The 27,197-nt window shown below is 41.0% G+C and overlaps 1 protein-coding gene across 4 annotated transcripts in view; it reads right to left on the bottom strand.

Annotated features, from left to right (window-relative positions):
- Positions 1 to 27,197, bottom strand: part of THSD7B (thrombospondin type 1 domain containing 7B) — a 540,474-nt gene that overhangs the window by 83,370 nt on the left and 429,907 nt on the right. For all 4 annotated transcript variants that reach the window (XM_087730295.1, XM_087730298.1, XM_087730296.1 and 1 more), the window contains 3 exons: positions 22,022 to 22,216; positions 17,539 to 17,802; positions 1,065 to 1,243 (listed from right to left, as the gene is read on the bottom strand). In XM_087730295.1, the coding sequence (XP_087586421.1) occupies positions 1,065 to 1,243; positions 17,539 to 17,802; positions 22,022 to 22,216 (638 nt within the window). The remainder of the gene's footprint in view (positions 1 to 1,064; positions 1,244 to 17,538; positions 17,803 to 22,021; positions 22,217 to 27,197) is intronic.

Below are 27,197 nucleotides of genomic sequence, written 5' to 3'. Positions count from 1 at the left end.
CACTGAGGTATGGACAACATACACTTTATTGCAGTTTTATATTTTGGTAGTCCCTGCTGCTTCTGTTAGGCTACTGCCTATGAATTTCAAATAGTAATAAGGAAAAAGGAAAAAAAAAAGTTTTTACCAAGTTTCTCACAGGATGAAAAATAAACTGTGAAGAAAATGAGGCAAGTTCAGAATCAGGTGTTACAAGTGGTATTGCATCCCGGGACACGACTGCTGCAGCAACGATTGCACAGAAAAACACCTGGATCCACCAGCTCTAGCACCTATGAGCCACTACACAAATAAATCTTTGTATAAATACTATTAAAGTCCTTCTACACATACTATGCAACATATTTTTATATATATATATATTCATAACATATATATGAAACCCTTCAGCATGACTGTTTCTGTCCTATTAATTTTCATAGTTGAATCTAATGCAGAACTTGATAGTACTTCATCAGTGTTAATTAGTGTTGAGAATTAATCAGCAAATGTAAGAAATCACTATTAGTTTTGCAGAAATGCATACAGAATTAAACAGAATTTAAATAGATGCTGATCTTTTTTAAAGAGTAGCAATTCAGAGATTACTTTCCTCTGATGGGATACTTCAATATTGAATATACAGAGATTAATGTTCAAGGGAACTTGTGTTGTGTTGAAGGGAAATGTTGCTAAAAATAGTAATATATATTTAATGAATATTTTTGCAGCAACCATAGTCTCAGAGAGAATTAAAGACACTTAAAATATCCATGACATCTGAGCTCTGTGATGTTTATACACTGTCCAGGTGGGATTATTCATCCAGGGCTTCTTGTGCTCTGAGAGATAAAAATTTCTTTATATAAGAAATATGGTGTTTCACATCAAATTCTGTTATTACATGAGCATCTCGCCCTCAATCCTCGAGAAGTTCGAGGACCATCTACAAAATCTGACACAAGGTGTGGGGTCCTAAAGAGAACTCTTATTTTTAATTTCTTCAGCAGCATAGTACCTTTTGATCACAATTAGAAATACAGTAAGCACAGAGAGATTTCTGTTGGCTATTTAATGCCGCTCACCTGATTCTTGAGATCCAGTTTTGGGCAGGGACGACCTCCATTGTAAGGCTTCTCCTTAAGCCACTTGGATCGGACTTTCACCCCCGGTCCACAAGAAGAGCTGCAAGGGGACCAACTGGACCAATCGCTTAATTTGCAATCAAACGGGCAAGGGATCGTGCAAGATTCTTCAATGTAACCTAAACCAAAAATTTAAGAAAGGTTTTAATCACCGCAACTAATGAACTCCGATCCTCTGATGTCTCACTGCAATCTGTGTAATCAACACAAAATGAGAACTTCTTAAAGAGAAGACATTTGGCAAACTGACAACGCCGTCCCAACGCGAGATTATATTTGTAAAGAACAGCAGTGACTAAAACTAATTTCTACTTGGTTTAGTCCAATGACCACTAGGAAGGCTGCAATAAAACTGACCGATATAAAGGACACAATGGCAAAAGTATCTGTTGTGAAGCTGGTGGTCACCAAGAGGTGGTGATTATCTTCCCTATGAGATTGTGGCTATAATAAATTCTGGAAAACTAAGTGTACAGCCCAGTTTTGTACTCCTTTAGTATTATGCTAGCCCTCTCCAGAGCTGGCTCAGGCAGGGAGTTGGAGGCTCTCTTCCCAGGAGACAGAACCAGAGGACGGTGGAGACACCAGAGCTGTGCTCCTGGCAGCTCCCTCAAGATGCACGAGGGACCTGCCCGCAGCCTGCCAGCTGGAGCGGCGCGGGATTTGCTCTTGGGAGAAGCAGATGAAACCTGCTACCCACTTCTTTCTGGTAGGTCTCTTTATACATCTTTCCAACTGTTTTGCCTATTCTTGGTTTAATAAATGACATTTTAAAGCTTTGCTTTCACCTTAACCTGGCTTGACATAAAAGTCCTACCAAGATCATCACCTCTCAAAATCAAAATACCACACATCTGCACAATCAACATCTTGCTGAATTAAAACGCAACAGGGATTCTCCAGGAAAAAAAACAAGGTTCCTCCATATAGGCACAACCTAAACCACAGCTGGTTTAGGAACTGGCATGTGGGCAGAGGGATTTTGCAGAGCTCAGCACTGGCCATGGAGCTCCTGGGATGCAGAAAGGCAGTGGAGGGTGGCCAAACCCTCAGGATTTCCGGGGAATTACTGGCACCAGTCTTGGGTTGGGAGGTGAAATAGCTCCTGTACCTTCCTGTTTACCATGCTGCATTCATTTTTCTTGAGTTTCTATTACCTGCTTGTCATGTCTGTATGTACTATTTTAATTTAAGCAAAAAAGAGATTTCATGTTAGACCATGAAAGCCAGTGGCTGCTCAGATCAGCCTTCATTACAGGCAGCTTCGGCCCTCTGACAGCTCTGGCAATGATGGCCATGGAAATAACTGAATTTCAACCCTACCATATTTCTGATGTTTCTCATTTTTATGCCCTTTCTTTCTGTTTGGTTTTCATCACACTAACACTCCCTCTATATTCCTTACCTACAGAATACGCAATTAGCTCATTCAATTACTCTTTTAAGAAGGGTTTCCGCACTCTCTATCAAGGTGCCAGTCACTGCAGCAGAGGGGAAAAAACCCTCCAAAAACCCAGAAGCAGCTTCCCTCCAAAACCCCCCAGATAACAGCCCCAGACAACCGGGAAACACCGAGGCTGAGGCATGGCGATTATCCAGGCCTGGAGCTGGATTTACCAGCTCTCCCGTGTCCAAAACTGCTACTGACCCCAAACCAGGACTGTGTTACATCCTGAGCATCGACCCACAGCAGCAATAAGCTGCCTCCCCCCTGGTCTTCACACTGACGTCAACATCAAGAAAGGTTTCAGACTTATTTAGGCACCCCTCACCAGAAAATATCCTCCTTCTAGAAGTACAAGATATACTGATGCTTTTGTTAACACTGCCTTAAAAAATGCTAGAAACAACAGTAGTTCCCTCCTTCGGTTCAATGATGCTCTATTTCTTCTCTTTTTCCTCCGTGATGGTACTGTTCCCTCTTCCTTTACGCGGCCACCCCGTAGCCTGACAGCTGCAATCATTTCTCCCCAGTAACTGATGCTGTAACTCTTCCCCAAAGCTGCAGGACTGTCCCCATACGCTGTGCTCTGGTTTACTCTGCTACCTCTTACCTTGTGTTGTGTTGCCTTTTCATTTGCAGCTCCAAAGCCACTGGAATTGGGTATCTTAATTATTTCTGACCCAATCCATTACAGTGGTGTTCACAGGTTTGAGATATTTCAACTTTGCATGTTTTGTATTCTCACCTGAGATTACACCCGTGCACACACATATACAAATATTTCCAAAATAGACTCGCTTTTTTCTCCCAAATGAAACTCCCAAATATCCCACTAATATTCTATTCCACCTGCTTAGGTTGCCACTCAAAGCAATTTATAATACATTATGATAAGTAAAAGAAATTTTCTCATGATAGATTTATGAGAAGCATTTCTTAGGCAGTTCTCCAAAGAGTTCTGTTCTACCACCGTATGAAATATCATTTTTCCTCGGGCTGTGTGACAGCCTAGGTAATTAACTCTCAACAGAAACAAAGAAAGTGCCTTGTTTCAAAGTAGGATTAGACAGAGGGGTTATCAACTTATCAGTGAAGGCAAAATGGGCTAAGCCTTTTGGCAGTTCAAGACCTACCTCTATAATAAAAAGAAATATAAGACAAAAAAAAGGAATATAATACAAAAAAACAAATATAAGAAAGAGGAAGGAAAAGATACAATAAACAAAACTAAAGAAACCTATTCTGTTTCATCCCAGAGAAGTGATATGGGGATCCCTCAGTGAACCACAGAATTTCTAAAGACATCCTGTTGCTAAGAGGCCAGCTCATTACTTTTTGAGTTTCCTCACCCGTATTTCTAAATTACATTAAGTATAAACAAATAATGGCCAGCCAGCAGAGCATTAAATTACCATACTGCCCAGAAGAAGCCAATTCTCCATACTGAACAACGCTACAGAATCAAAATGGGAATGTAACTTTCTTTCAAGCTCTTCTCACAGGCTGCCATTATTTCTTCTATCAATCACTTGAGGTTAATCCTATGCCAAGATACCCATGGATCAAAGATTTCATTCAACAAAAATCTTCCTCCAAAAATCTTTATGTGATATATCCTCTCTGCTATGACAGAGAATGCCTTTATGGCTATCTTTTTATGAGAAACTAGTAAATAATGTTGTACTCAGCTCATCCATTGCCTACGAGAACAGGATATTTGTTTTTCTCTGTAGGAGCCAAGCAATGACTTGCCATTGTCAGCAGGTTGAAGAGACTTCAGTTTGGATACCCACAATAATCCTAGTATTGGCATTCCTAGAAAACTTATAGCATTGGCATGGTGCATAATACAAAATAAAAAAAAATAACAAGGGAGGTATGCTATTAAAACAATCTGTTAATAAAGAATTCCACATTCTGGCTATTATCCAGAGAAATACTTCTTATCGTAACAGAATATGAACAAAGGAAACAGCATAAACACATTTCTGAGTTACTGTCACTCAGCTTGGGGAGACTAACTCAAGGTTGAGTTTATGCAGCTGGTTTTGTCCGTGTCATCCTTGAACATCTCACTCATCCATCACATTCCCTGTTTTCCTCTCCTCTGCAGAACCTGGTACCAGGAATGCATTGAGTTTCCTAGACCTTCTATGGAAAAAGATGTCCTCTTCTCCCCAGCCCTGCTCAGCCTGCTTTCCATGTGTTCTCATATTATTTCTTGACACTTCCTTTAACCTTTTTTTAATTCCCGAAAAATCTCAAATACTATTAAAATAAAGCTCATTTAAGTTAGAAACAACAGATGAGAGCCTCTGTCCTATCCGAACCGACAGCAGGCTCCTGAAGGCCACAGAGCTGGAACTGCACATGCATATGTTGGAGGAGGTAGCGACAGAAACACCAGTCCGTGGGATATTTAAGTAGGCACTTTGAAACATACTACTAGGAATAGTCCTGAATTGGCAGGAAAAATTGAGCTACATGATCAAATAAGCCTTTTCTATGTTTAAGTGCTATTGTTTTACTACTGAGACACTGCCAACGTAATGGGATGAACAAATCCATTTACCTAGGCTGCACAGCTCATTTTACTATTATTTATTCATTAAGAACAATGTGCTTGTTGCTCTACAAGCCACAAATGGAGTCTCTTCCCTAGAGTGTCTACAATAAACAAAGCACCCACAGATTACACAAGATGCACTGGGAAGACTCAAACACACGATGTCGCAACCTTTACTCGTCTTATTTCTTCTGTGCAGCCCAAGAGACAAAGCAATAGCAGGTAGATTAATAAAGTGAGGATGATGGTCTGGTGGGTGTCGGAGGTTAAGGCTCAAATACACGGTGTAAAAACTGTTATTGTCTCATTTTTGCTGTGCAACCCAAAAGAGCCAAGGCAATAGGAGGCAGCTGGATGATGGGCTGGTGGGTGTCAGCGGCGCAGAAGCACGAAGAGGCGGTGGATTGCACTGCAGCACTGGGGAGGGAGTTTTACAGTAGCACAATTTCTTTCCCACCTACACAAGACACCATACATATCACACCAGGCACAGCCAGCGAGGGGCTGCAGTCTCCTTCCATGTCCCGCTCTGTATTTGCAAATGGATTGTGGTGGGAGAAGCAGGCGATTAGTAGGTTTACAAGCTAATGTAAGACACTGGCATCCACCTGATTGTGGCACTTCCAAGTGATAAATTTGCTGCGGGTGTAAGGTCTGCACACAGCGTTAAACAACAGTGCCAACAGGAGTCCAAGAGGCTGACTTAGAAGTGATTTGAAAATAAACAACATTTCTCCAGCAGCTTTGGAAACAGATGCACTTCTAATTGAATTGGCTTTAAACTCGTTTGTACCCTCTCTAACATATTTCATCATTTCAATTAACAAACTTCTAGCGGTTCTACCCTTGTTAGTAAACCTTGAGGTGCTTCATAAAACTCAAGGTCATTACTATGAGAGGGACAATTCTGTGCATCACCGCAACTGCCACTGGTAATAACACCAGTAATTTCCCTTGGAAGCCTACAGGATAAAAGAGATCATCCTTTAACAAACAAGGCAGCAGCAGAGTGGACAGTGACACAGGAGAAATGTTTCTAATTACACAGATCAAAGGTAGAGGACAAAAAATTGATTCATTTTGCAATTAATATTTACATTCATTTGGTTACTGACTGTGAAATATGTAGAATAACACCAGTAAATTCATGTGGTGCTAAAAGTCTAATAGCTAAAGACTTTATAAGGGAGACCTGGTGGACCATGGCATTCGGTGGGCCAGATTCTGCTCAGCTGAAGCTTTGGGATCTCCTACAAAGCAAACCTCATGTTTTAACTCGCATTAAAATTCAGCATCAAGTACAGACTGCAGTTAAGAGACTAACTCTACCAGCTGATCACAGCCCTGCAGCTGGGGCTTTCCCACCATGCCATGGATAAGACAACCACCAGCCATGGGCCACATGGCATGCCCGAAGGCTCCAGAAGCTTGTGAGCTACAAGGGGAGCACCTCGTCCTAAGCACTCCAAGGTCCAAACATTTAGATCTTGCTTCAAGGGAGAACATTATTAACTGAAGGAAACTAACCAGAATAAGTCTGGGAGTCTTAAAGTTGCTAACAACTTCAGTTGCATCTGAAAAGGATGCAATATTGCCATGGAACAATGTTTAATCTTTTATATATATATATATATATATGCAAAGATTTGAGAGGTTTTATGTATTATTAGTCTGCTAGCTGGGAAATTTAAGAGATAATCTAATGAATACATTCAGTAAATGCACAACCAAAAACCACAGCAAAAGTAACTTTTACACCAAATACTTTGCAAAGCTCAAATAATGGACCTCCTTAGCTAATTTATTCCCACTTGCTCTTCTCAACAGAGGCACATGCTCTCGTTATCTCCTAGCAGACTAATTATAGATTCTGAATAGACCAGAGAGGACTTGTAAAAAACACTGGTAAGTTTAACTCAACATTATTGTTATTGAAATTCATCCAAAGGTTGGATTTATTGCTCAATTTCACCGTCTCTACAAATCCTGATGAGGCAGTTGGTTTGATGCTGACTTTGCATTATGATTCCTAATTTCTTTTGATTTTGCATTACAGTCTTCTTCCTTAAAGAACTTGCAAGCTTACACTTTGAGTTACATACAAACCGTAACAGTTGATATATTTAATATTTTAACTAAATAAGGAAATCTCCATTAATTAGCACATTCCCTGTAACAGATTGCAGAACAAGCTGAGAACTCTTTGAGAGAGGAGAGACTTGTCTGCTGCCTTCTGAGTGCAAATAAATAGGACTTCACAGCGTACATTCATCTCGCAGGGAACTTTCGATGCAGACAGGCAGAAATCCACTGCACGAACCCGTCTGGGCTCCCAACCCGGTTGTGGAAATGATTCCCCCTCCTCCTGGGGCTGCTCCTCCGCAGTGAAGGGCTGGGCTGGCTGCTTGGGAGCCCTGACGTCTAGAAGTCCTTACTCAAATAAAAAAATCATCCACTGGGATCAACAGCAGTTAGGGTAGTAGCTCAGCTGTGGTTTTCTATATACTTTGCTCATCACGCTGCCACTGGGAAGATCATCTGCTTTGTCCAAACAAAACTGAGTAGCTTTTTTCTTCTTTATCAGCGTCCTCATCCTCTGTATATCAGGAAAGAAACTCATCCCAGTGTACTTTATTATGAATTGTTTAGCATGTGTGTTCTTCAGGCTACTCAATTCATAGTAAAAGCAGATTTTTAAAACAAACCTGAGACTGTGTTTATTTTTTATTATTATTATGAGATTTATATAATAAAATAAGGCTTTTTGTAATGGCTAAACATCACGAAGGCAAAATTAAATTGTCCACAGACTGTCAAATTCCCCTCTTTCTCCGACATCTGACTTCTCTCAGAGGCCCAATTGCACAGTAGCTCTGAAAATAGATGTACATTGCAGAGTGCCCTGAAGATCAATACAGACTTGAGCAATTTGGACAAGGCGGGAAGCGTCTTCCAGAGCCAAGGGTCCATCACCGGGAGAAAACTGCCACCAAATGTCACCAAAAATATCTGCCCCCATCAGTAAATCATATATGGCCTGAAGGCTGATGGTTTCAGGCTCTGCTGGAGCACACTAAGAAACTGAATTTCAGAGTTTGGGGCCCTCCGTGGAGAGCATCTTTCTGCCAGTTTCTAAAGACGTTAGGCACTGTCAACACAACATGCCACCTCATTTCAGCTGCCAATCTGCGACCCCAAGACACAGACAAGCCTCATTTCGACAACTTCCCTCGGACAACAGCGCGACAGTTTCCCTTTTACAGACCGGGAAACGCTGATGCATTTCCTCGTATCTTGATAATTAGCAAGTATTGTGCATTATAATACTGCTCTTATTTCAGACAAAATAAACCACCAGATGACTCTGGTGGAACACAAAGCAATTAGATCCATGTGCAATTAATATTATCAAGAAGGCTCATAACAACATGAAAAAAACCTTTGGTTTTTTTTCTTTAAATGTACATTCCTAGTACTTTAACTCACAAACTCACGAGGTATGATCAAGTGGAAGGGCCTCTGTCCAAGAGCAGGTCAGGCAGGCACTGAAAAGGCAGGGAGCAGCTTCTGAGCCCGCAGCGACCTCCGCAGCCTCCCTCCCCGCCGTCACGGGAGGCGAGCGACACAGTGACCCCTCAGATCAATACATTTAAATCAATACACTGCCTCAGTTCCTTCTCGTCTCATCGACACTAAATGAGAAACGTAACTACACGCTTTAATTATACTGGCGCTGTTTTAAAGATGCCACTAACCATTACCGACATTAGGAAGATCTGTGAGCGCTTTTCCGAACGCCAGGTAGCTGCCGTGAGGTCCAGCCCGCTCGGATAAGGAGTTTCACTCCTGCTATTAGAGGTCACCTTGATATAGAGGCAGGGAGACAAAGGCATCCGACTTTCTTAAATAAAGCTGTACTATAAAAAACATCTGATGGAAACAGGATTTTAAGAAAGGGAACAGTCCTGGTTTTCCACAGCTTCGGCACGGGGAGAGCAGCACAACTCATTTAGATGATGGAAAACCTTGAGATGGAAATAGGACATTTTTGTGACGTTAGCAGGCCCCAGCACAGCGTACTGATGTACTGAATTCCTGATAGACTTTTGTTTCAATTTTGCAGCGTGACTTTGAGCACTCTGGTTGTGTAGTTCAATCTCCTCTGCTGGAGGACTTCAATGAATTCAGACAGAAGCAGAAAGCGATGCAATCTTGTTGAATAATACGATTTTTAATGGTCACTCCTCCATGTTACCAAATACAAATGAGATCCAGGATTTCACAGAGGGAGTCTCTGTCTGTAGCGAGGGATATTAGAAGTTTTGCAAACCAAGCTCAGTGATTTAATTTACACCATCCTCATTGGCAAACCTTGGAGGACAGAGATTTCCAAGTATACCTCAGACCCAGGAGTAGACTAAGATAGGATAAATTCTCAGTTACTCATCAATATCATTATGATAATCCTTAGAGCAGACCGAGCTGAAGTTTAATTTTATCCACATTTCCTAATTCAGGCTCACTTCCTCAAATCTTCTAAATTCAGCTGTTGCTATGTTTCTGAGTTGGTCTCTCAAACTCTTTGATCAAGCAGGCTACGTCAGGCACCTTAAAAGATATCCACTACGTGCCCCTCTCCCCCTATCATGCTAACTGTATCGCTGTATGCAGCGCTCCAGCAAACTCATTGCTACTCAGGCAGTCAGCTCATTTTATTCAGACACTGGCCTATGTGCAAAAACTGGAATTCTTATTTTTGTAGGATTCTTGTTTCATACAAGCAGAAACACATGATGTTGCTTCTGAAGATCTTCAGAATATGTTGGATGTGAAACCCTTGAACTCTCACTAAAACGCCTACTATGTCCAGTTGCCACAGGGCTCCCCACCAGCAGTAAAGATATGAAACTGTGACTTTCCACTTAAAAATTATTTGTCATCCATTTACTTCCCTGAAAGTCCTGCTCATCAGATCTGTATAAAAGGCAATCAGGTTAAAAAACATTATAAAAAACCCACGTAAGACATGAGAGGAATCCTGTGAACTATCACCAGTACATGTCACTTCCCAGTACAGCTACACAGGTCTCAAAGGGATCATGAAGTTCTCCATGAGCAGGAAAAATGTAGAGGTCTTAACACCAGAGTACATAATTCATGAAATGGCTTAGGCTGAAATGGTATTCCTTCATACTTCCCATATAACATACTAAATGGAATGACATATAGGGAGAGAAAAACGTTAATTCTAAATCTGTCCTTGTGTGGTAACATTTTATTAGAGCTTTGCTTCATAACAGGCTGTATTTGTGACAAATGCATTATTAAGGCCGAAGAGATAGGCCACGTTTCAAAGAGATGCTCTTACTGTAGCCTACTGCAGATACCAGGGCAGTAGATTGCCCAGTGCATTAACTTGCTATCAAAGGTCTCCTAAACCTCCGACAGACTATTTCAACACCAAATCACTATTTCTATGCTAAAAACATTCCCAGCTCTCACGGAAGACCTTCAATCAACCTGTTGAAAACAGAGAAAAACTCATCGAGCCTAATAATAGAAACAAAAGGCACAGACATGAGCAAGGGTGGGCGGAGGTGGTCCGGCAAGGGGAGGCTGACAGCGATCGTCAAACACAAGAAAGCCTGTTCAAGGTTAGTAAAAATTCATTCCTTCGCATAGTCTAGTACTGCCACCTCTTCAAAAGGGTCATTTTATGGAACGCAGCAAAAAGCATAAAAGAAATTTGAGCAAAAAGACATGCTATAAACATTTATATTTAGAGCCAAGGAGTAACAACAGGCGTCACTATGACTAAATGCAGCACCTACAGAGGATGCTGCTCAAATACCTAATCCCCTCTTTCCTCATAAGATGCATGTTTGCTTTCTGTAAGAAGATAAAGATCTAGAAGAATGTGCATTTCTACATACTTGCCTCAGGGGAAGGCTTACCTTGCTTTAAATAAACTTCTTTGATAGCCAGTTTGACCCATTCAGAAATAACTTTTTTGATGGCTGTTTACCTTTGATTCTGTTGCCAGAAAAACATAGAGAAATGTCTGAAGAGTTGTCTTGTGATCCAATTTCATTTGATAAGTCTTTCAACATCCAGAAAGGAAGAACTGTGGCCAAATTTTCTTATGATGAATAGATTTTGGAAAAAAGGAAAGGAAAAGATAGGGAATAAATCAATGTTCTTTGAGCACTCTTATGATAGCAAAATGTAAAAATCCTATAGTCAAACAAGAAATGGAGGGCAGGTCCTTTATGGGCTCTGCTTCTGTGCTTACAGCTCCCCTGGCAGCCACAGCTGTAATTAAGAGTGTCACTGCACACCCAAGGAGATGTGCAGAAATGTTGGAGGGAGGTCCAAAGGAGAACCCAGACGGGATTTCAGGGCTAAATTTAGAAGCTATTTAGCTTCGAGATAGCAGAAAACCTGTCAAAGGTGACAGTGCCTTTGAAGAGTCCTGAAGTGGGGACACGAGGGTAGGACAGCTGCAGCTGGCAGCACTTTTCAGGCACCCGTGATCCAAACCCAGTCTTAATTCCCATGCCAGGGGGTGGGATGGACAGAAAATAAGGTGAATTTTTAGCTAAAACTTCCTCCTCAAGCAGTCTTTGAAAAGCTTTGTCCTGGTAAGTAATACAGTCACTTTTCTGCAACAAAAAGGCCACAGAGAGATCTGCTACAGAGACACATAGGGGAAACCACAGAAACAGGAGTATTGTAATATTTAATTAAACCCAAATGCCAAAAGAAGGGTAGAGTAGTCTGAACACGGGGTCTACATGTTATCATTAAGTGATGGTGCCAAGACCACCCACTACTCCCACACTTTTAGGGAGGAGGAGGCATCCCAAGGCTGTCACGTGTGGGGTCTGGAGCTGGGAGGAGGACAGCCTAGGCAGGGTCGCCCATTTTCCTCGTAAAAGAAATGAGGCTGTCAAGAATGAGGCTCCAGAAATGAGGCCTCGTTTGTAAGATGTTTGTGGGATGCTGCTTTATGGAAGTACAGCAACCACCTAAAACTAAAACTGGTTGGAGTCTGGAATTAACGGTTTGTGCTAAAAAATGGAATTTCAATATACAATTTCATTTAGACTAAGAATGAAATTAAATGCTTGAGAATATTTTCAAAAACATAGGTGAAGGTTTCTACTTCTGGAGATTTTCAAAACAAAATCGGAGATTTCTGAAACAATTTCATTCTTCAAAATAAAATTTACCAGATATGGAAAAATGTATACCGCAGTAATTGCCAGAATAGATACACTTTCAAAAATAAACAAGCATGTATTCAATATAGCTTTTTTCTTCCAAAACTGCTACCTTGTAGAAAAGGTAAGTTTTGCTATCAGTCCACCATAAACTTGGGTCACATTTCTTTAACTCCTTAAGCTCTGCTTATAGTTTTTTGACATACACAAATATAATTTTGCAGAAAGATTATTAAAATCTAGTGATTAAAAGCTACCTGAAAATGGGTCATTTTCTCCTAAAATGCCAGTGCAGGCATTCGCACACGGCAGGGTTTCAGAGCAGTCCTTGTGTTCACTCACAGGTAGGTCATGCAATGTCGATCAAGCTGGCGGCCAGGATTTTCACGTAAGGGAGCGTAAACCCCAGAGGAACACCCCAGGTAGAAATACAGCACTACTCCGGACTGACCTTTCAGAAAAACAAACTTCATGAGACTTGATACTACCTGGTTTTCAGTAGTAGGAGTTGAAATTCCTGATCCATGACCTTTGCATACTGTCCTAAACCTCCCAGCACTGGGGACACGGCTCATCAGGACAGAAGCAGCACTGTCGCTGCTCGCACACGCCGCCCTAATGTGCCTCGGAGCAGGGAACATCCCTCCAGCAACCACAAAAACTATGAGTTTCACCTCACCAAAATTTTTAACTCCTCCTGGTGCATCTGTTTGCTCATCCCACCCGTTTGGGGTTAAAGCTGACATTTTCAAGGAGTGACCTTGTCAGCAGTATTCCCAGTAGCGGTGTTACGTCCACCTGACTGGGAGGAACCGAGTGACACCCCTGCACCAGCAGGTGCCTGGGAACCCTCTGAGCAACCCCAGTCCTCTTTGATTTGTCCACCCACAACTAAACCACATACAAGAAAACACTGCACTGCTGAGAATGAGGAGGGATATGAGCATCCCTGCCGCGCCCTTCATAAATTTAGAGATAATTAAAGCTTTTTAAGGTGACTGTAGGTTGAAGCTAAGCGCTCTGTGATTTAAAGCCAGGATCTATTTGTCTGTTGTGTCTGTCTTCTAGGTTCCTGTTGTTGCGAGCACAGCAGAATTTGAATAGTATAAGCGCTCTTCATAAATTCCTGCTTTCCATAAATTGCCCGTCGGATCAAAAGCAGAACCTCTGTGCAAGAGCACAGAAATCTCCAGCCTTTGATTTGGAAGATGAGGCACCCTGTGTTCCTCTAAGATTAAAAAAAACCCTGTTGGCACAGCACACAAAAAAGAGAGGCAAAGGAACTACATGAAATAATTCAAAACAAAGAAGGTGGAAATTCAAAACCAGTGCGAGGAACTCAGATGACAGATTGAAAAGCGAATGAACTGCAATTAAGAGCACAATTTCATGTCCAAAGAGGATGCTCCAAACACCAGCCAGAGAACAGAGACCCTCAGGACTAGCGGTGAGCTGAACACAATATAAACCAGTCTTCTGATGGGAAGACAGATTAAGGCAAATTATCAATTACGTTTTTGTAATGTAATTAGAGATAGTTACCTCTATCCATAATTTCATAAGTGCATTTCCAAATTAAAGGAAGGAAAAGAAGAGTGAACCAAATCCAGGAAAAAAGAATTCGCTCAATTTGGAAACTGCAGGTCACTCATTTCTTGAGCTTATTGAATGGGCCATCAAGGAAAATGACAACACCACTAAAATAAAGCACTACACTAATCACAAAAGCCAGTCATGAAAAAAAAGCTACAGTGTGTTTTTTCTGGACATCAGAGAAAAGGTTTGGTAGAGAAAGTAATAAAATTCGGAGAAGTCTGGGATTTGTATTTTTAAGCTTGTCATATCTAACGATCATGAGCTAATCCAAGATTAAATTGCAGTGAGAACAGGTAAATTAGTAAAGGTGTGACCTGTGTACCCACAACAGTTGACCCAAAGTATTCACAGGAGCTGTGCTCAGCTGTGCTGGGTCAGGGCAGAGGTTCCTCCGGCCCCGGTCTCAGGTCCTGACAGAGGCCCACAGCAGAAACCGTAGAAGACCAGGCAAGCTAACAGTGCATTTTCGTTAAGTCAAAGCTGGAATGCTTTTGTCTTCACTGTTTTTGGACCTTAGGACACTCTGGATGCGATAACTACATCAATGGTGAAAAGATCCATTTCCTATTGAGAAGGTATGCTTAAAGGGTTAATATATTTGCAGATAATAGGCTTAGGAGAGTTGGAGTCTAGACTGCTTACAAACACAGATGAACAGACTTTAATGTTTTTTTGATTTGGGTTTTTTTTCCCCTAAGTTGCACATGCAGAATTGCTCACAAAACTCAGTGGAAGATCAGGACCTCAGACCCTGAATCCCTCTGAGCAGCGATTAAGTTCTACATTAGACTCAAACTCACAGTACATTCACTTGATAACTATGATACATTCACATAATAAGTCACATTGACACGAGTCAACTAAACCCTACTGAAGTGTTAAGTTCAACAGCCAGGTTTCGGTCAGGGAAAGTGAAAATCATTGCTGTGAGAAGGCAAGAGCCCGAAGTCTGCTCTCTAGAAATGCTACAAACTCACCTATTCTATTCTATACCATTTTTATTGTCTAATACCTTGTACTCATGGCATTATCAAGTCTGGGACAAACTTAAATCTACTTCTAAGGCAAAGTCTGCATCCTTACATCTGTCCTTCTACACTTTGTAAAAGTTCTTCAAAAGGACGCAGCAAAGAACTGAGGTCTAAGTCTTACAGCTTCTCACTTTTGTCCTGGTTCAAGGGAAAGGAAGAGCACTGTCCTGCGAAAGTAAAAAAAGAGCAGGAAACAAAGAGAAGTCAGAAGACCTGAAAGAAAGCGGAACAAGCTTACCCCCACAGCTCATAAAGCAAGAACGATGCCTCGATATCACAGTGATTGGCATTCAATATATAAGGCGATAGTTTAATCAGCCATAAAAATGGTCAGCTAGCAAATGTTAAAAGGTCACCTGATACTAATTGTGAACAAGACAAACTGAGCTGCTTAAAAAAAACCTGTCATGAATAATTTCTCAGGGTTTAGCAATTCTGCATGCTTCTGTAATTTGCTCTTCTCTATTATGGTTGAATAACATTCTGCTAATTATTAATTGGATAATGATTTGTTTCTATCACTAATTCAATAATGTGTTCAGAAGTGCATTTTGAAAGCTCCCAGCTCTAGAGACCATAAATATAGGGCTTATCTTCACTTAACTGCTCTGGTTGGAAGGCAGGTCCCAAGTGATGGAAGTGGAGCTTATGGAGCTTTCTGCCCGCTTCTGGGCACTCTACATCCAAAGCCACCGAAATATCCATGTCCTCTGGAGACTGAGGCAATGCTGCTTCCCCACTCGCCTTGCAGGGAACAGGTGTCCAACACCGGGTAGCAATTAGGAGCTTATACATCCTGGATATTAAACAGGGGTCTGGCTGGAGATGAATAGTTTGCCCTTAGGGGAACTCTTAGAGATATAGAGAAAGTGGAAATATCTCACCCCTCCTTTACATCCCGCTTCCACACCTAAGGGTCTTCAGAGCACTCTGTAACTAGACTGTAGGAGGAAGGGGATAGGGCAGGGCGCTGCTGTACCGTACCGACCACCCTCTGGCCTCTGACATGGGTCCTGTGCCAGGGCCGCATCGCAATCATTTCTGCTCAGACAAACAGCTGAAGACAAGAAAGCCAACAATAATCCCCTTGAGCTACCACTCCCTACTACCTCCCTAAGAGAAGCCAGACCATTAAAAATGCCACATAAATATCACTGACAGAAAACAGGCTTCAAGGTTATTCAGAAAAGCCCCACGCATAGACAACCTCCTCTTTTTAATAGTGATAAAAGCCCTGAGTTTTTCAAAAGAGCAAGTCACGGCACAGGCAAACCCACCTTTCAAAACCAAACAGCTCCCTTTTCACAGAAGAAAAGGTAATGTTGTGGGGGAAAGGTATAGCGTTCCTCCTTCATGGGCCACAGAGGCATAATCAATTGGTACAACAGCACATTGTTGAAACACAAACCACGGAAAGCTGCTTTATGAATCCGTGCAGCCAGCTGGAACAGCCATCAACAGCTGCGAGAGGAATTCACTCCAGGACTGAATCACTTCATTAGGGTGGGGTTTTTTCCCTTTTATTACATGTGGCTCAGGCTGCTGATCCTCACCCTGAAGACCCTCCACCGAGCAGCCCCACTTCTTTCTCTGCTCCCTTATATCCTCAGGAACATTAACAGTTCCTGTTGTATCACTTGATCTCCTCCCGAGACATCGTATCTCCCTCTCCCTTCATATAGCTCACCAGCAGTCTTCCAACCTACTACATCATATTGTCTGGCATCCTAAGCTTTCAGACTGTAAGTTAAAGAGCGTTAGTGGTTCAGGGGCAGCATGGGTACAGAATTTGCCCTTAAGATAAGGGCTTTTGTCTGTAAATTTATTTAGCATAATGATTGCAATGAACTGCAAATCATGGAAACTGGGAGAAAATTTCCAGATGGAATGACGTTTCCTGCTTGCTCTACTTCTAATTCTGACGTATTTCTGTTTGATGTAGGCTACTTGATTATATGTGAAATACAGGTGGACAGAACCACAGCCCAGAGCCCTGCAAGCAGTGACACTAGAATATAGGTGTGTCAATTTGAGCTTGAGAGTGGCAGAAAATTGCAAGGATGAGACCACTGGCTGCTGAAGCCACGGGTACTTGGCATGAGCGACAGCAGGTGACATCAGGGGTTTTGTAACTAAATACGATTGTCTCAAGAAAATTCCCAATTCCTTCATTGAAAACAACCGTAAGAACGTCCAAATTTAGTGAAAAGGAATAAAATTTTATAAACAAGTGAAAGCTGAAGTAGGAAGTATCTTCAAACAAAATGCTGATAGAAATATAGCTTCTCCTAAGCTTATACTTTTATGGGATTTTAATACAAATAGAAGAAATCCACCTGGTATTCTGACAGCGTAGCCAACTTTAGCCCTCTTCTACTTCATTTCCATTGCAGAAATGCCAGCAGACCCTTATACTGCGGAAAACCTCAGTATTAAGAGCCATCCAGCAAGTACACGCCTATGACAGGCTCCAAAATGAACTGCTGAGTGGATAACTGTGCTCAGCATCAGGGCTGCTTACACATATTGTGTGTTTTTTTTTAAACCTCCTTACCTGAACTGCTACAGCGAGATGGTTCCACGAGTCTGCCGGTCTTATCGTAACAGGCAATAGCTCGCAGCCGTACACCCTCGCCACACTCCTTGGCATCTCCGTGGGATCGCGTTCCCAGCTGCGGCTCGGATGTAACTCCTCCAATAATGCAGTCGGACCAATTTCCATGGGGCTGGGAGGTAAACACCTCGCAGGGGCACAGCTCTGTTTCAACTTGAGGATAAACTTCTGTATTCTGGCATTTGTCTCGCTTTCTGCTTCGCCCTGTTCCAACCACAGAAATCTGTTCGTTAGCTTAACATCTGCTACTTTTGATAACAGCACGTCATATTATTTATACTTGCATGAATTCAACACATTAGAACCAAGACAATCTGAATGTTAATATCCAGGAACGTTTTCGAAGCATCCCTTAGCTGTTGCCAGTGCTCTGGAGTCCAAGGACAACGTATTTATCTCCAGGGGCAACCAGAGAACTTGAAAATACTGTTTTTGATGGGTAGGGCAAGAAACAAAATGCAAAGTCTTACCCTAGGAACAGCCTGTCCAGAAAATGCTTTGTAATTTTATATAATATCATTTTTCTCTAATTATCTGATGAAAATAAATTGATTGTTTTGTCTCTAGTTGCTCGCAATCAATGGTTGCCAGGACAACTTCCAGAGGACTCTACATTAGCCACAACTTCTTCCTTGAGGCTACTTTACAAATTAGTTAAAGATGCACTCTGCATACAACCCGTGCTTTGAAGAAAACAGAAAAGATAATCCTCAGTAAATTATTAGGGCTGGAAAGCATTTCAATGGTTCTATCTGGTTTCATGTTTTCTTTTGCTCTGTTCCTTCAATGGGTTTTAAAAGAAGGCTCTTTCAGTAGCTTCAGGAAGCAGCAGCATTCAAATAAACCTGTGGTATAGCTCTCTGCAACCGCGCTCTCCGTGCCCTGTTCCTGGAGGACTTCTAGGCCTGAGAGGAGGCCCCCGGTACACGAAGAGATAATGTAAAGAAGAGAATTCATGCTCCCTGCATCCCTACAACTGCTCAAGGGAACAAAGGTCTGTATACAGCCTCTGCAGATAAAATCAATGCTTTTCTTGGCACGGGTTAGCCAACGTGACGTGGAGCAATCTTTATGCTGGCTGAGCTCAGGAACGTCTTTGCATTTGGCATCTGCACAGAAGGGGAGAATTCATCTTCGCTAACAAACCGCATCTGTATCCCATCCTCAAAATGTTCCCCGGGGATCCTGGACGCGCTAAAAATACTTCTGCAAGAAGTTTTTAAAGCTTCGATCCCCAAAGAAATGTTTTCTCTTTAGTACTGCACACAAATATAATACTAAAAACAAAAACTAAGCTATATAACCCAACATCCCTCTTTCTAGTCAGGAACCAAGAATCATTTCACCACATGTCAGCAGGAGCACAAGCTGGCTGTCATCCACACCTGGCTGCATACAAACATGTATCTCCAAAGAGAAGGGCACCGATTGCAGACCCTTAATATCACTGTCCTTCAAGCCCCAGCTCTTTCAAAATTGTATTTCCAGAATGCTGGGGAATGTAAAATTTGCCAGCACAAAGGGATAATAAACACAAAGAAATCAAATAGTGCCGGCATCTTTATTTTTTGTGTGTATATACATATTTTTATATATATATATATATGTATATATATATATTTATGAGCAAATTCAGATAAGGTATAAGAGGTACAACTCCACATACTTCAAGGAAAGTCTTTTAAAAGGCTTTAAATAGTTCAGGAGCTCTCCAGTGGCATTTCCACCATTTTATGTTTGACAAGCTGACAGAAGCCACAAGCTCAGTATATACGTACAGCTGTATGTTCTGCTCTGTATTAGTAAACATGGGAATTTGGGACTTGCCTGTGTTTTGCCATTTTCACATGAAGCACATCAGACACAGGTAAGGATGCTAATAATCTCACACTTATACAACACTTTTTCTTCAACTTGCCCTGCCATCTGTTTTGTAGGAATCTTCCCTCTAATGAAGTTGCTATGAAAGGCCTATTTTGAGGGCAAAAGTGACATTCATCCTATATTCTTCACAAAGAAGTAGTTTTAGAATTAGTAATGGTGATATTTTTATCATCTTCACAGACTGCTTTATAAATTACTATTAAAAAAACCACTGCAAAAATTTTCAAGGACATAAATCCTTCACTTAAATAGTATTTTCTGTGTTAAATTAAATTTCTGAACACTAACAAATATTATATACGTTAAATATTATCAGGTAGTATATGCTATACATAAAAATTATATGAAACATTAAAAATGTACCTTTCTACAAAAATGTATTGTATCCATAGTAAAGTGAATTAACTGACTGTATTAATTAACTGAAGACTTACCTAAAAACTGTGTTTTGATAATAATGACTTTGAATTTTGATATGTTCTGTAATAAGTCTTTCGCTTAAGTAATGACTAATTTTATATGTAGAGTCTATGATTACTTACAAAGTAAAATGAATAATACTATTAAAAACTGAGTGGGAGGCAAGCAAATACTTAGCAAACAATTAGCAGATTCCCACTAAATGACATTGTTAATGAACTCTTATAATGAAGCTGAAGCATTCACTTGAGCATAGAGATACACGGTGTTGAACAAGGAGGTACAATTCATGCACGCTTACAGAAAGGTGAAATAAAAACGGATAAAGGAGCCTTAACAGCATGAAGTACTTCCCAAGCAGCACTTCCCTTAAATCTTTGGACTGAGTTCACATGGATGAGATTCCTTCAAGACTTTTGGCCAGCTCCAATTTTCATGAAGTTTTATGCAAAGACAGGACACCATTAATCTCATCAACTTCTCCTTTGGAACTGTGGTAAAACCAAAACCGGTGTCTGATTTGGTCCTCCCTCGCTGCTCTCTGCGGTGTTGTGCTGTCCCCACCCGGGACACCCGCTGTGTCTTCATCATTTGCTTTTCAGGACACCTTTGCTGGGAGCGGGCTGGGACCAAGAGCTCCTTCCCAGCAGGAGGAAGGGAACCCAGCAAGGTCCCATGGGAGAGGCAGTTGGTGACAAATGCAGTGCGGGTGAGGAGACAAGCCATCAAAAACTGAATATCAGAAACCATTTTTGGTCCACTTACTTGAATGGATCTATGTCTGATGTAGAATGGGAGTAAGAAAGGAGATAAGTAGGACCATACTGTTTTGTTACCGTCATGGATGTTCATAAAGAAAATTCAGATTTAAAACTAGCTGGAAATAAGTATTCACTTAATTCTTATGTATTTTCTATAAGATCAGGCACCTATTATTCTGATAGGGATAGAGGATTTCTACTACTATAAACATACAGGCATTGATATAGAGAACGGTTTAGAATATGCTGTTTGGCAGAAACAAGAGAGCATTGTATAATAATTATTTTTATGTAAAACAGAAATCTTTATCCTTCAATGAGCCATACTGACGAATGGCAGCTTGAAGCCATTATGCCTGTATATTGTAATTGTTAGTTACTAAAAATTTGGATTATTCCAACAGTAACAAACTGAATAACAAGATAGCCAGGTACAAGGGAGTCTAGAAGAAAGGAGCAGTGGTAGCCTCCACACTTTGCTGCCATTCAGTTCCCAGGCATTATCACAGTAGACATTCTTACAGCAATGTTAGTATTTTACTCCATAGTGGAAGTCTTTGAAGTTTCACCTCTAACAGAGCAAGCTCGAGCCAGCTACACCATAGCTCTCAAGCACAACACAGAAATACGAAAAGATGTGAGTGTTCAGGATAACAATAACAGTAAATTTCTTGTAAACCTTCTGAAAACAGTATAATTCATTTTGATTTGATTTAGCTGGGGCGGGGGGAGACAACTCCTAACAAAAAAGCAGCTCCAAACTATTAATGTTATAGGGTTTTAAAGCTTTTCAGTTTGGTCAGCATTCAAATAACATAATAAGAAACCACAACAGCAAGTATGGGAGACTGTTCCATGAAATGGTTTGAACTAGAGTGTTTAATGAATACATACAAAGGATCAAACAAACTGTTTTAACTATATTATTTTTTCTCTGTTCATGGTATTAATTTGCCCTGTTGAACTATTGGATTCTGCTGAGCACAAAACTCCTAGCTTTAAACTTCACGCATATTTCAACAGTCTTAAAGAGAAAATCATGCTGATTTTTATTCTTGTATACATATTTGCTTCATGCTTCCCAGATTAATAGGTCAGATAAACTTGCACAATGCATAGTCACTGTTTTATTTGGTTTATGTCTAAAAATGGCTTTCCACCACTAAGTTTTTCCTGACTATTCTCATACTGAAATGTGTGTACATAAAGCAAGCAATGATCAGTATCAGATCAAAAATCAATTAAGGACAATCACTATTCTGTCTGGATTTTCCCAAAACCCCAACATCAGTCCACCAACATCTGAGAAGCATTAGTCACAAGTATCACCATCAGACAAATATTAGAAAAGATTATACCTGTGAGTGACCGTCTCCTACTTCTAGTTGATTCACAGTCAAACGAGCATGCTGTAAATTTAGACCAGGGGGTAAACGTGCAGTCATCTTTGCAGGGAACGAGACACTCCTGTACAAGAGAGGGCATAGCTCCTGCCCACCGCATGCAGTCACCGACATCGGCAGAGTCGTTGTGCTCTGACAGGCACGTAACAGCTGAAAAGTAAAGGTACAGAAATTGTTATATTCTTATATATATTGTATTATAGTCTATGCAGTCAGTACTTGTGTTCTATGTGAGATTCACTCTCCTGGGTTAATAGGATAAAGCTGATTTATTTTTAGGTCATTGTTCATGCATCACTCAAGGGATGTGCTAGAAGCTTCACAAAACCATGAAGACACATTCTTATTTGAGCAGTGTGTTATCTAAATGATGATATAAATTCAATATTCTCAAGGAGGCAGTCATTTTAAGGGTTGGGGCAACAGTTTAACCAATGATACACTGTACGACCAAACAAGAAAAGATATAATACTGCAGCTATGTGCCATAAAGCATATTTGATCGAGGCCAGGATTCCCAAGCTGTGATGCACACACTACCCATGGAACCGAAACTGCTTCAAAGTGGAAAAACAATTTAAAAATACAAAAGAAAGCTTCCTTCTCCAAAACTGCCATCTTTTCCATATTTCAGATGAAGGGAACGACTGTCTGAGCAGCTTTCCCATACAGAGTGGTGACCCCTGCTCTGTCTGAGCAGCAGATGCTACAGCTAAATGCTTCCTGCAGCAAGGTTAAACACCAGGTCTGCCCCCTCCAAACTGAGTTCCCTAAACATCGTGCTACCCTTTGGGCTCTCCCGCTCTCTGGCCATCTGAACCTTTGACTCTCTTGGATAAATGGAGATGTTCAGGAGGAAGGGCATGTGCTTCAGCCTGCGGCCATGACAGAAAGGGGCTGCAGCTACTGCACTTTACTAGAAGCCTGCTTTTATGGTGCATGATAGCTTGCTATAAGAGCACTACTGAACAGATCCATTAACAGAAAAACACAAAAACCAACTGGTTGTTGGGTTTTTTCAGGGTTTGGGGTTTTTTTTTCAGTAGGTCTCAGCTAGGACAGCGTCACCCTGCCGAGCTCCATCCGACCCAAAGTGCCTTTGCACATGGGCAGAGACAGAGCCCCTGTGCAGGTACCAAGCTTTACCTTCACACACAGCACCATCAAGGCTGCAGCCCACATTCAAATGCGATGCATTTCTCTGGTCCCCTGCCCAAAGCTTTACCACGTCTCTAAGACTGGGCCATGGCAATAGGAAACACCAGGCACAGGGCCAGGCTGGGGCTGAGCTCTCTGAATTTGGATGTAGATGTCTTCGGGGCCAGGCAAGAGTCAAGTGGGGTTTGCAAGAGCACAGCCCAGGACTTAGATGCAGTGATTTCCCCCCAGTTTTATTTTAGGTCAATGCCCTTTTCTTTCAACACCCCTGTCCTTTTTTGGACTGTAATGATTAATTTATCAGGGTGGATAATGGCACTGTATATCCATGATGGGGGACAAAAGTATTAATGTTCAAATCTGAGTCACAGGAAGCCTATAATAAAACTTGCTAAAGTTTCAGTGAATTAATAATAAGTAATTATAATAAATAAAAATAGCCTGCACATCATGGAGTCTTTCATTTCATTAATAATAATTAATTCTCACAAAATCTCCAAGATTATAGGCTATTTATATCATACATTGTAGGTTAACAGAAGCAAAGATAGGTCGTGACTTGATTAAAGTAATAAGGTCAGGGACAGAGTTAGGAATTGAATTTGGCCCCAAGAGTTTAGTCATGTCAGGCTCTCTGATTTCAGGCAAGTCCACACATTGTATCATAAAGCTACAGAAGATGAAATGATTTAATCCAGATTTTATTATTTAACTTTAACAACCTGTGATATTATTTTATGGATATTCCTAAATAATTCAGGTTTTTGAGGCTGCATATATTTTTTCTTGTTGCCAGCACTTAATGTAACTAGGAGTGTATGAAGGGAAAAATCACTCTCTGTTTTCTTACAGTTAAAGGATTTACTGGGGTGTAACTTTGCAACGAATACGCATGATTTTTGGTTTTTAACTACAGTACTGTATGGGAGCAAAGGGATGGGTTGGCAACCACTGGGAAATAAAAATATATCTTATTAAAATGTAATTAGATTTCTAAGGAAAAAAATCAGCATTTTGAAGAGCGTGCAAAAGCAAGCAATTGTTAAAAGTCTCTTTAGACTCAAGTGACAGTAAATCAGCATATAAATAACTACCTCTAAGTTGCTGATCCTTGCTTTTCACTTTCAATCCTTGTGACCCTTCCTATCTCTCAACTCCAGTGGTCAGAAACTCGGAGACGTTCCCCTTCTCAATTACAAGAACACGAGGACAGAGGTCACCACTCTGTACAGGAAAGCAGAGTAATTGCCCTCTTCAGGAAGGTTAAACAAGTAATAGACTCTGATGCCTGAGGTCTCTGTAGACTCATCACCTTCAGCAAGCACACCAAAGATTTGGGAACACAAATGCGTCCACATGAAGTATGGCCAAGTGTATGCAAACCGTCTTCTCAGCATCACTACAATCGCTAGCGTCTGCAGGGAAACGAACACCATCCTACGCTGCCAGCCCCATGAAGCAATATTTGCAATTGCACAATAAACCACCATGTTGCAATGTTTACTACGATCTGACAGAAGACCTCAATTCATTCCTGACATTTATTAATGACAACACAAGTGATGGAACTTCTAAATATCGATGCTAAACCAGATGCTCCATGCTGTAATGAGTTATTATCTAATGGCCCGATCTTCTGCACAAATGTCCTTAATTTTAAGCATACAAATAATTCCCTGAGTTCACTGAGCCTATTTAGATGCTAAAAGTGATGGATATATAAGGACATTTGAAATCAGGGCAAATATTTGACAGAGATCATGGAGCTTAAAGAAATTAGTGGCAATAGCGAACTAATGGGTAGAGGAAAGTTAATTAAAACAACAAATAATATAGTGGGTTATACATGTATACGCATGGAGACAAGGAGTTGAAAAGAAGAAAATGTAATGGATAGTCTAGTAAGAGACATAAAACCTAAAGGAGGAGAGGAGGAGGATCTCCTGTGAGGTGGTTAGGGACAAGCAGGTGGTTGAAAATACAGAATTGCTTCTCTTCTCTAGGAATTTTTATAAGTGCAGACCCTGGTAACTCAATCCAGACATTCCTGACAGAGCAACAAAGCCTCAGTGTCAGCAAGGAGAGAAGGCAGCGGCCAAAGAGCAAGGAATCCAAAAAGCCTTTTTTGATGCCTAAAATACTACCTGAAGAGCAAAGATTCCGCTTGCTTTCCACTCTCCTGGATTTTTGCACTTATCAATGCCAACAGTGCTATGTTATTACTAAGCTGGTGGGCCCAGATGAGCACCTCTTTGGGGACCCCACTGGCAGCTGTGTCCCTTTGCTGGGAGAGCAGGCACCTCTTATTTTACATGCACAAAATAAAATGCCAGCCGTGAACATCTGGTCCCCTTCCACACCAAAACCCCACACCTCCTCGGACTGGCCTAAGCAGTACCATGCATTTCAGCCATATTAGGAGGCAATTCATTTCTGCTCAAGAGTCTGCAAACACCTTCAAAGACGATGCCAACGTATGGCTTCTTCAGTTTGAACTGAATTATCTTCAAAAGCCTGAGCTTAATGGGCCTGATCTTTACAGCACATCAGTCATAAGAAACGGCAGGATTCCTGCTACACGCTTGCAACTATGCTTGAGGTGAGCAGCACGAACCGCTAAAATAAATTAAATAATAAAACAAAAGCCCATTAGGGCATTTTATTGCATTGAGAAGAGCCAGACAGGAAGGAGCGGAGCTGCCGGATCCACTCCAGTGGTTCGTTCAGGAACTGGTCACCTCATTTCTGCCTGCTGCAAACTTATTTCCCAGTTAAGTAAGCTTTAACTTTTAAGAGAAAAATATTTTCAAATACAGGCACTTCTGGAAACAGAATGAGACAAATTTGTTTTCAGCGGACCTTCAGGAAAGTTAGTAGAATTATTTATCCTCGGTGGTTTCAAACTACTGATTGGTTTGGCTCATGTGTGGTTTCTGTTGCATAAAAAATATTTCCCCCTAATCCTCAGTTCTGTCACAATGGTTTTAAACAAACTCATACTGCAAAGCCATTTCTGCTATGTCAACATCTCATTTTTTTTTTAAGTGGGATACCACTGGAGGGCAAATGCAGTCCATTTGCAGCCCTATGCACTGAGAAGAGAAAAAAAAAAAAAAAATCACATCGTAAGGATAAATCCCTTCTAGACATAACGTGTGATTTCTACCGTCTCTATAGCATTTAAAATGGACACAAACATATGAATAGAAATAGCTAATAACAGGACACTGCCAGATAAAGGGTTTCAAATTATAATATTGATTCCCACGAAGAGGGGAGATGCAGGATTTCCTTTTGAACCCCTGCTATTCTTTCTTATTACCACCAGTCAACGCCACCAAACTGGAATTAAACACTTGGGGCCAAGCTCTGGGATGACAATTTAATGCAGTTCTGTTGATACAAAACAATGGCTAGCACAAAAAAAAAGTACACCTTCTCTCGTAATGATAAAAACAAGATCATGAATTAAACTGAGAGGTAACCAGGTTTAAAATGCTAAAAGAAAATATCCTTTTTTCACGGCAGGGCTGGAGTTGTTTAACAGACAGTGTGGATACACCCATTAAGGTGTCGACAAAAGTTAGCAATTAATAGGAGCAATGAAAATAGCTGCAGACGCAAGCGCTTTGCTTCAAGGCTTAAGTGTTAAATGTACTGTTTGGGGAGGGAATTTCCCTTTCTGCTGGTACAGGGTCCTGTTTGGATACCAAACTGCTAATGGGATATTCAGTACGACAGTCTCTGTCTTCTTGTTTTATATTTACACCCACAAGAGTATGTTTGTATGCCATCATCTCAGCATATGGCACACAGAAGCATATGGAAGCTATATTCTTTAACTATATTTATCTTAAATTAAAGTAAATACCAGACACTTCTATAAACTTTTACATGGTGAAATCAAATGTTTGTAAGCTGTCAAATTGCAGAGGCGCTGAATGCATCCTTACATGATGTTACATCACCACCA

Source organism: Nipponia nippon, unplaced genomic scaffold, assembly GCF_047370975.1.
Source record: "Nipponia nippon isolate SJK-2023a ecotype South Korea unplaced genomic scaffold, ASM4737097v1 scaffold_5, whole genome shotgun sequence".
Classification (NCBI taxonomy): domain Eukaryota; kingdom Metazoa; phylum Chordata; class Aves; order Pelecaniformes; family Threskiornithidae; genus Nipponia; species Nipponia nippon.
The sequence above is the reverse complement of the archived record's forward strand: the minus strand, read 5'-3'. Positions and strand labels throughout refer to the sequence as shown.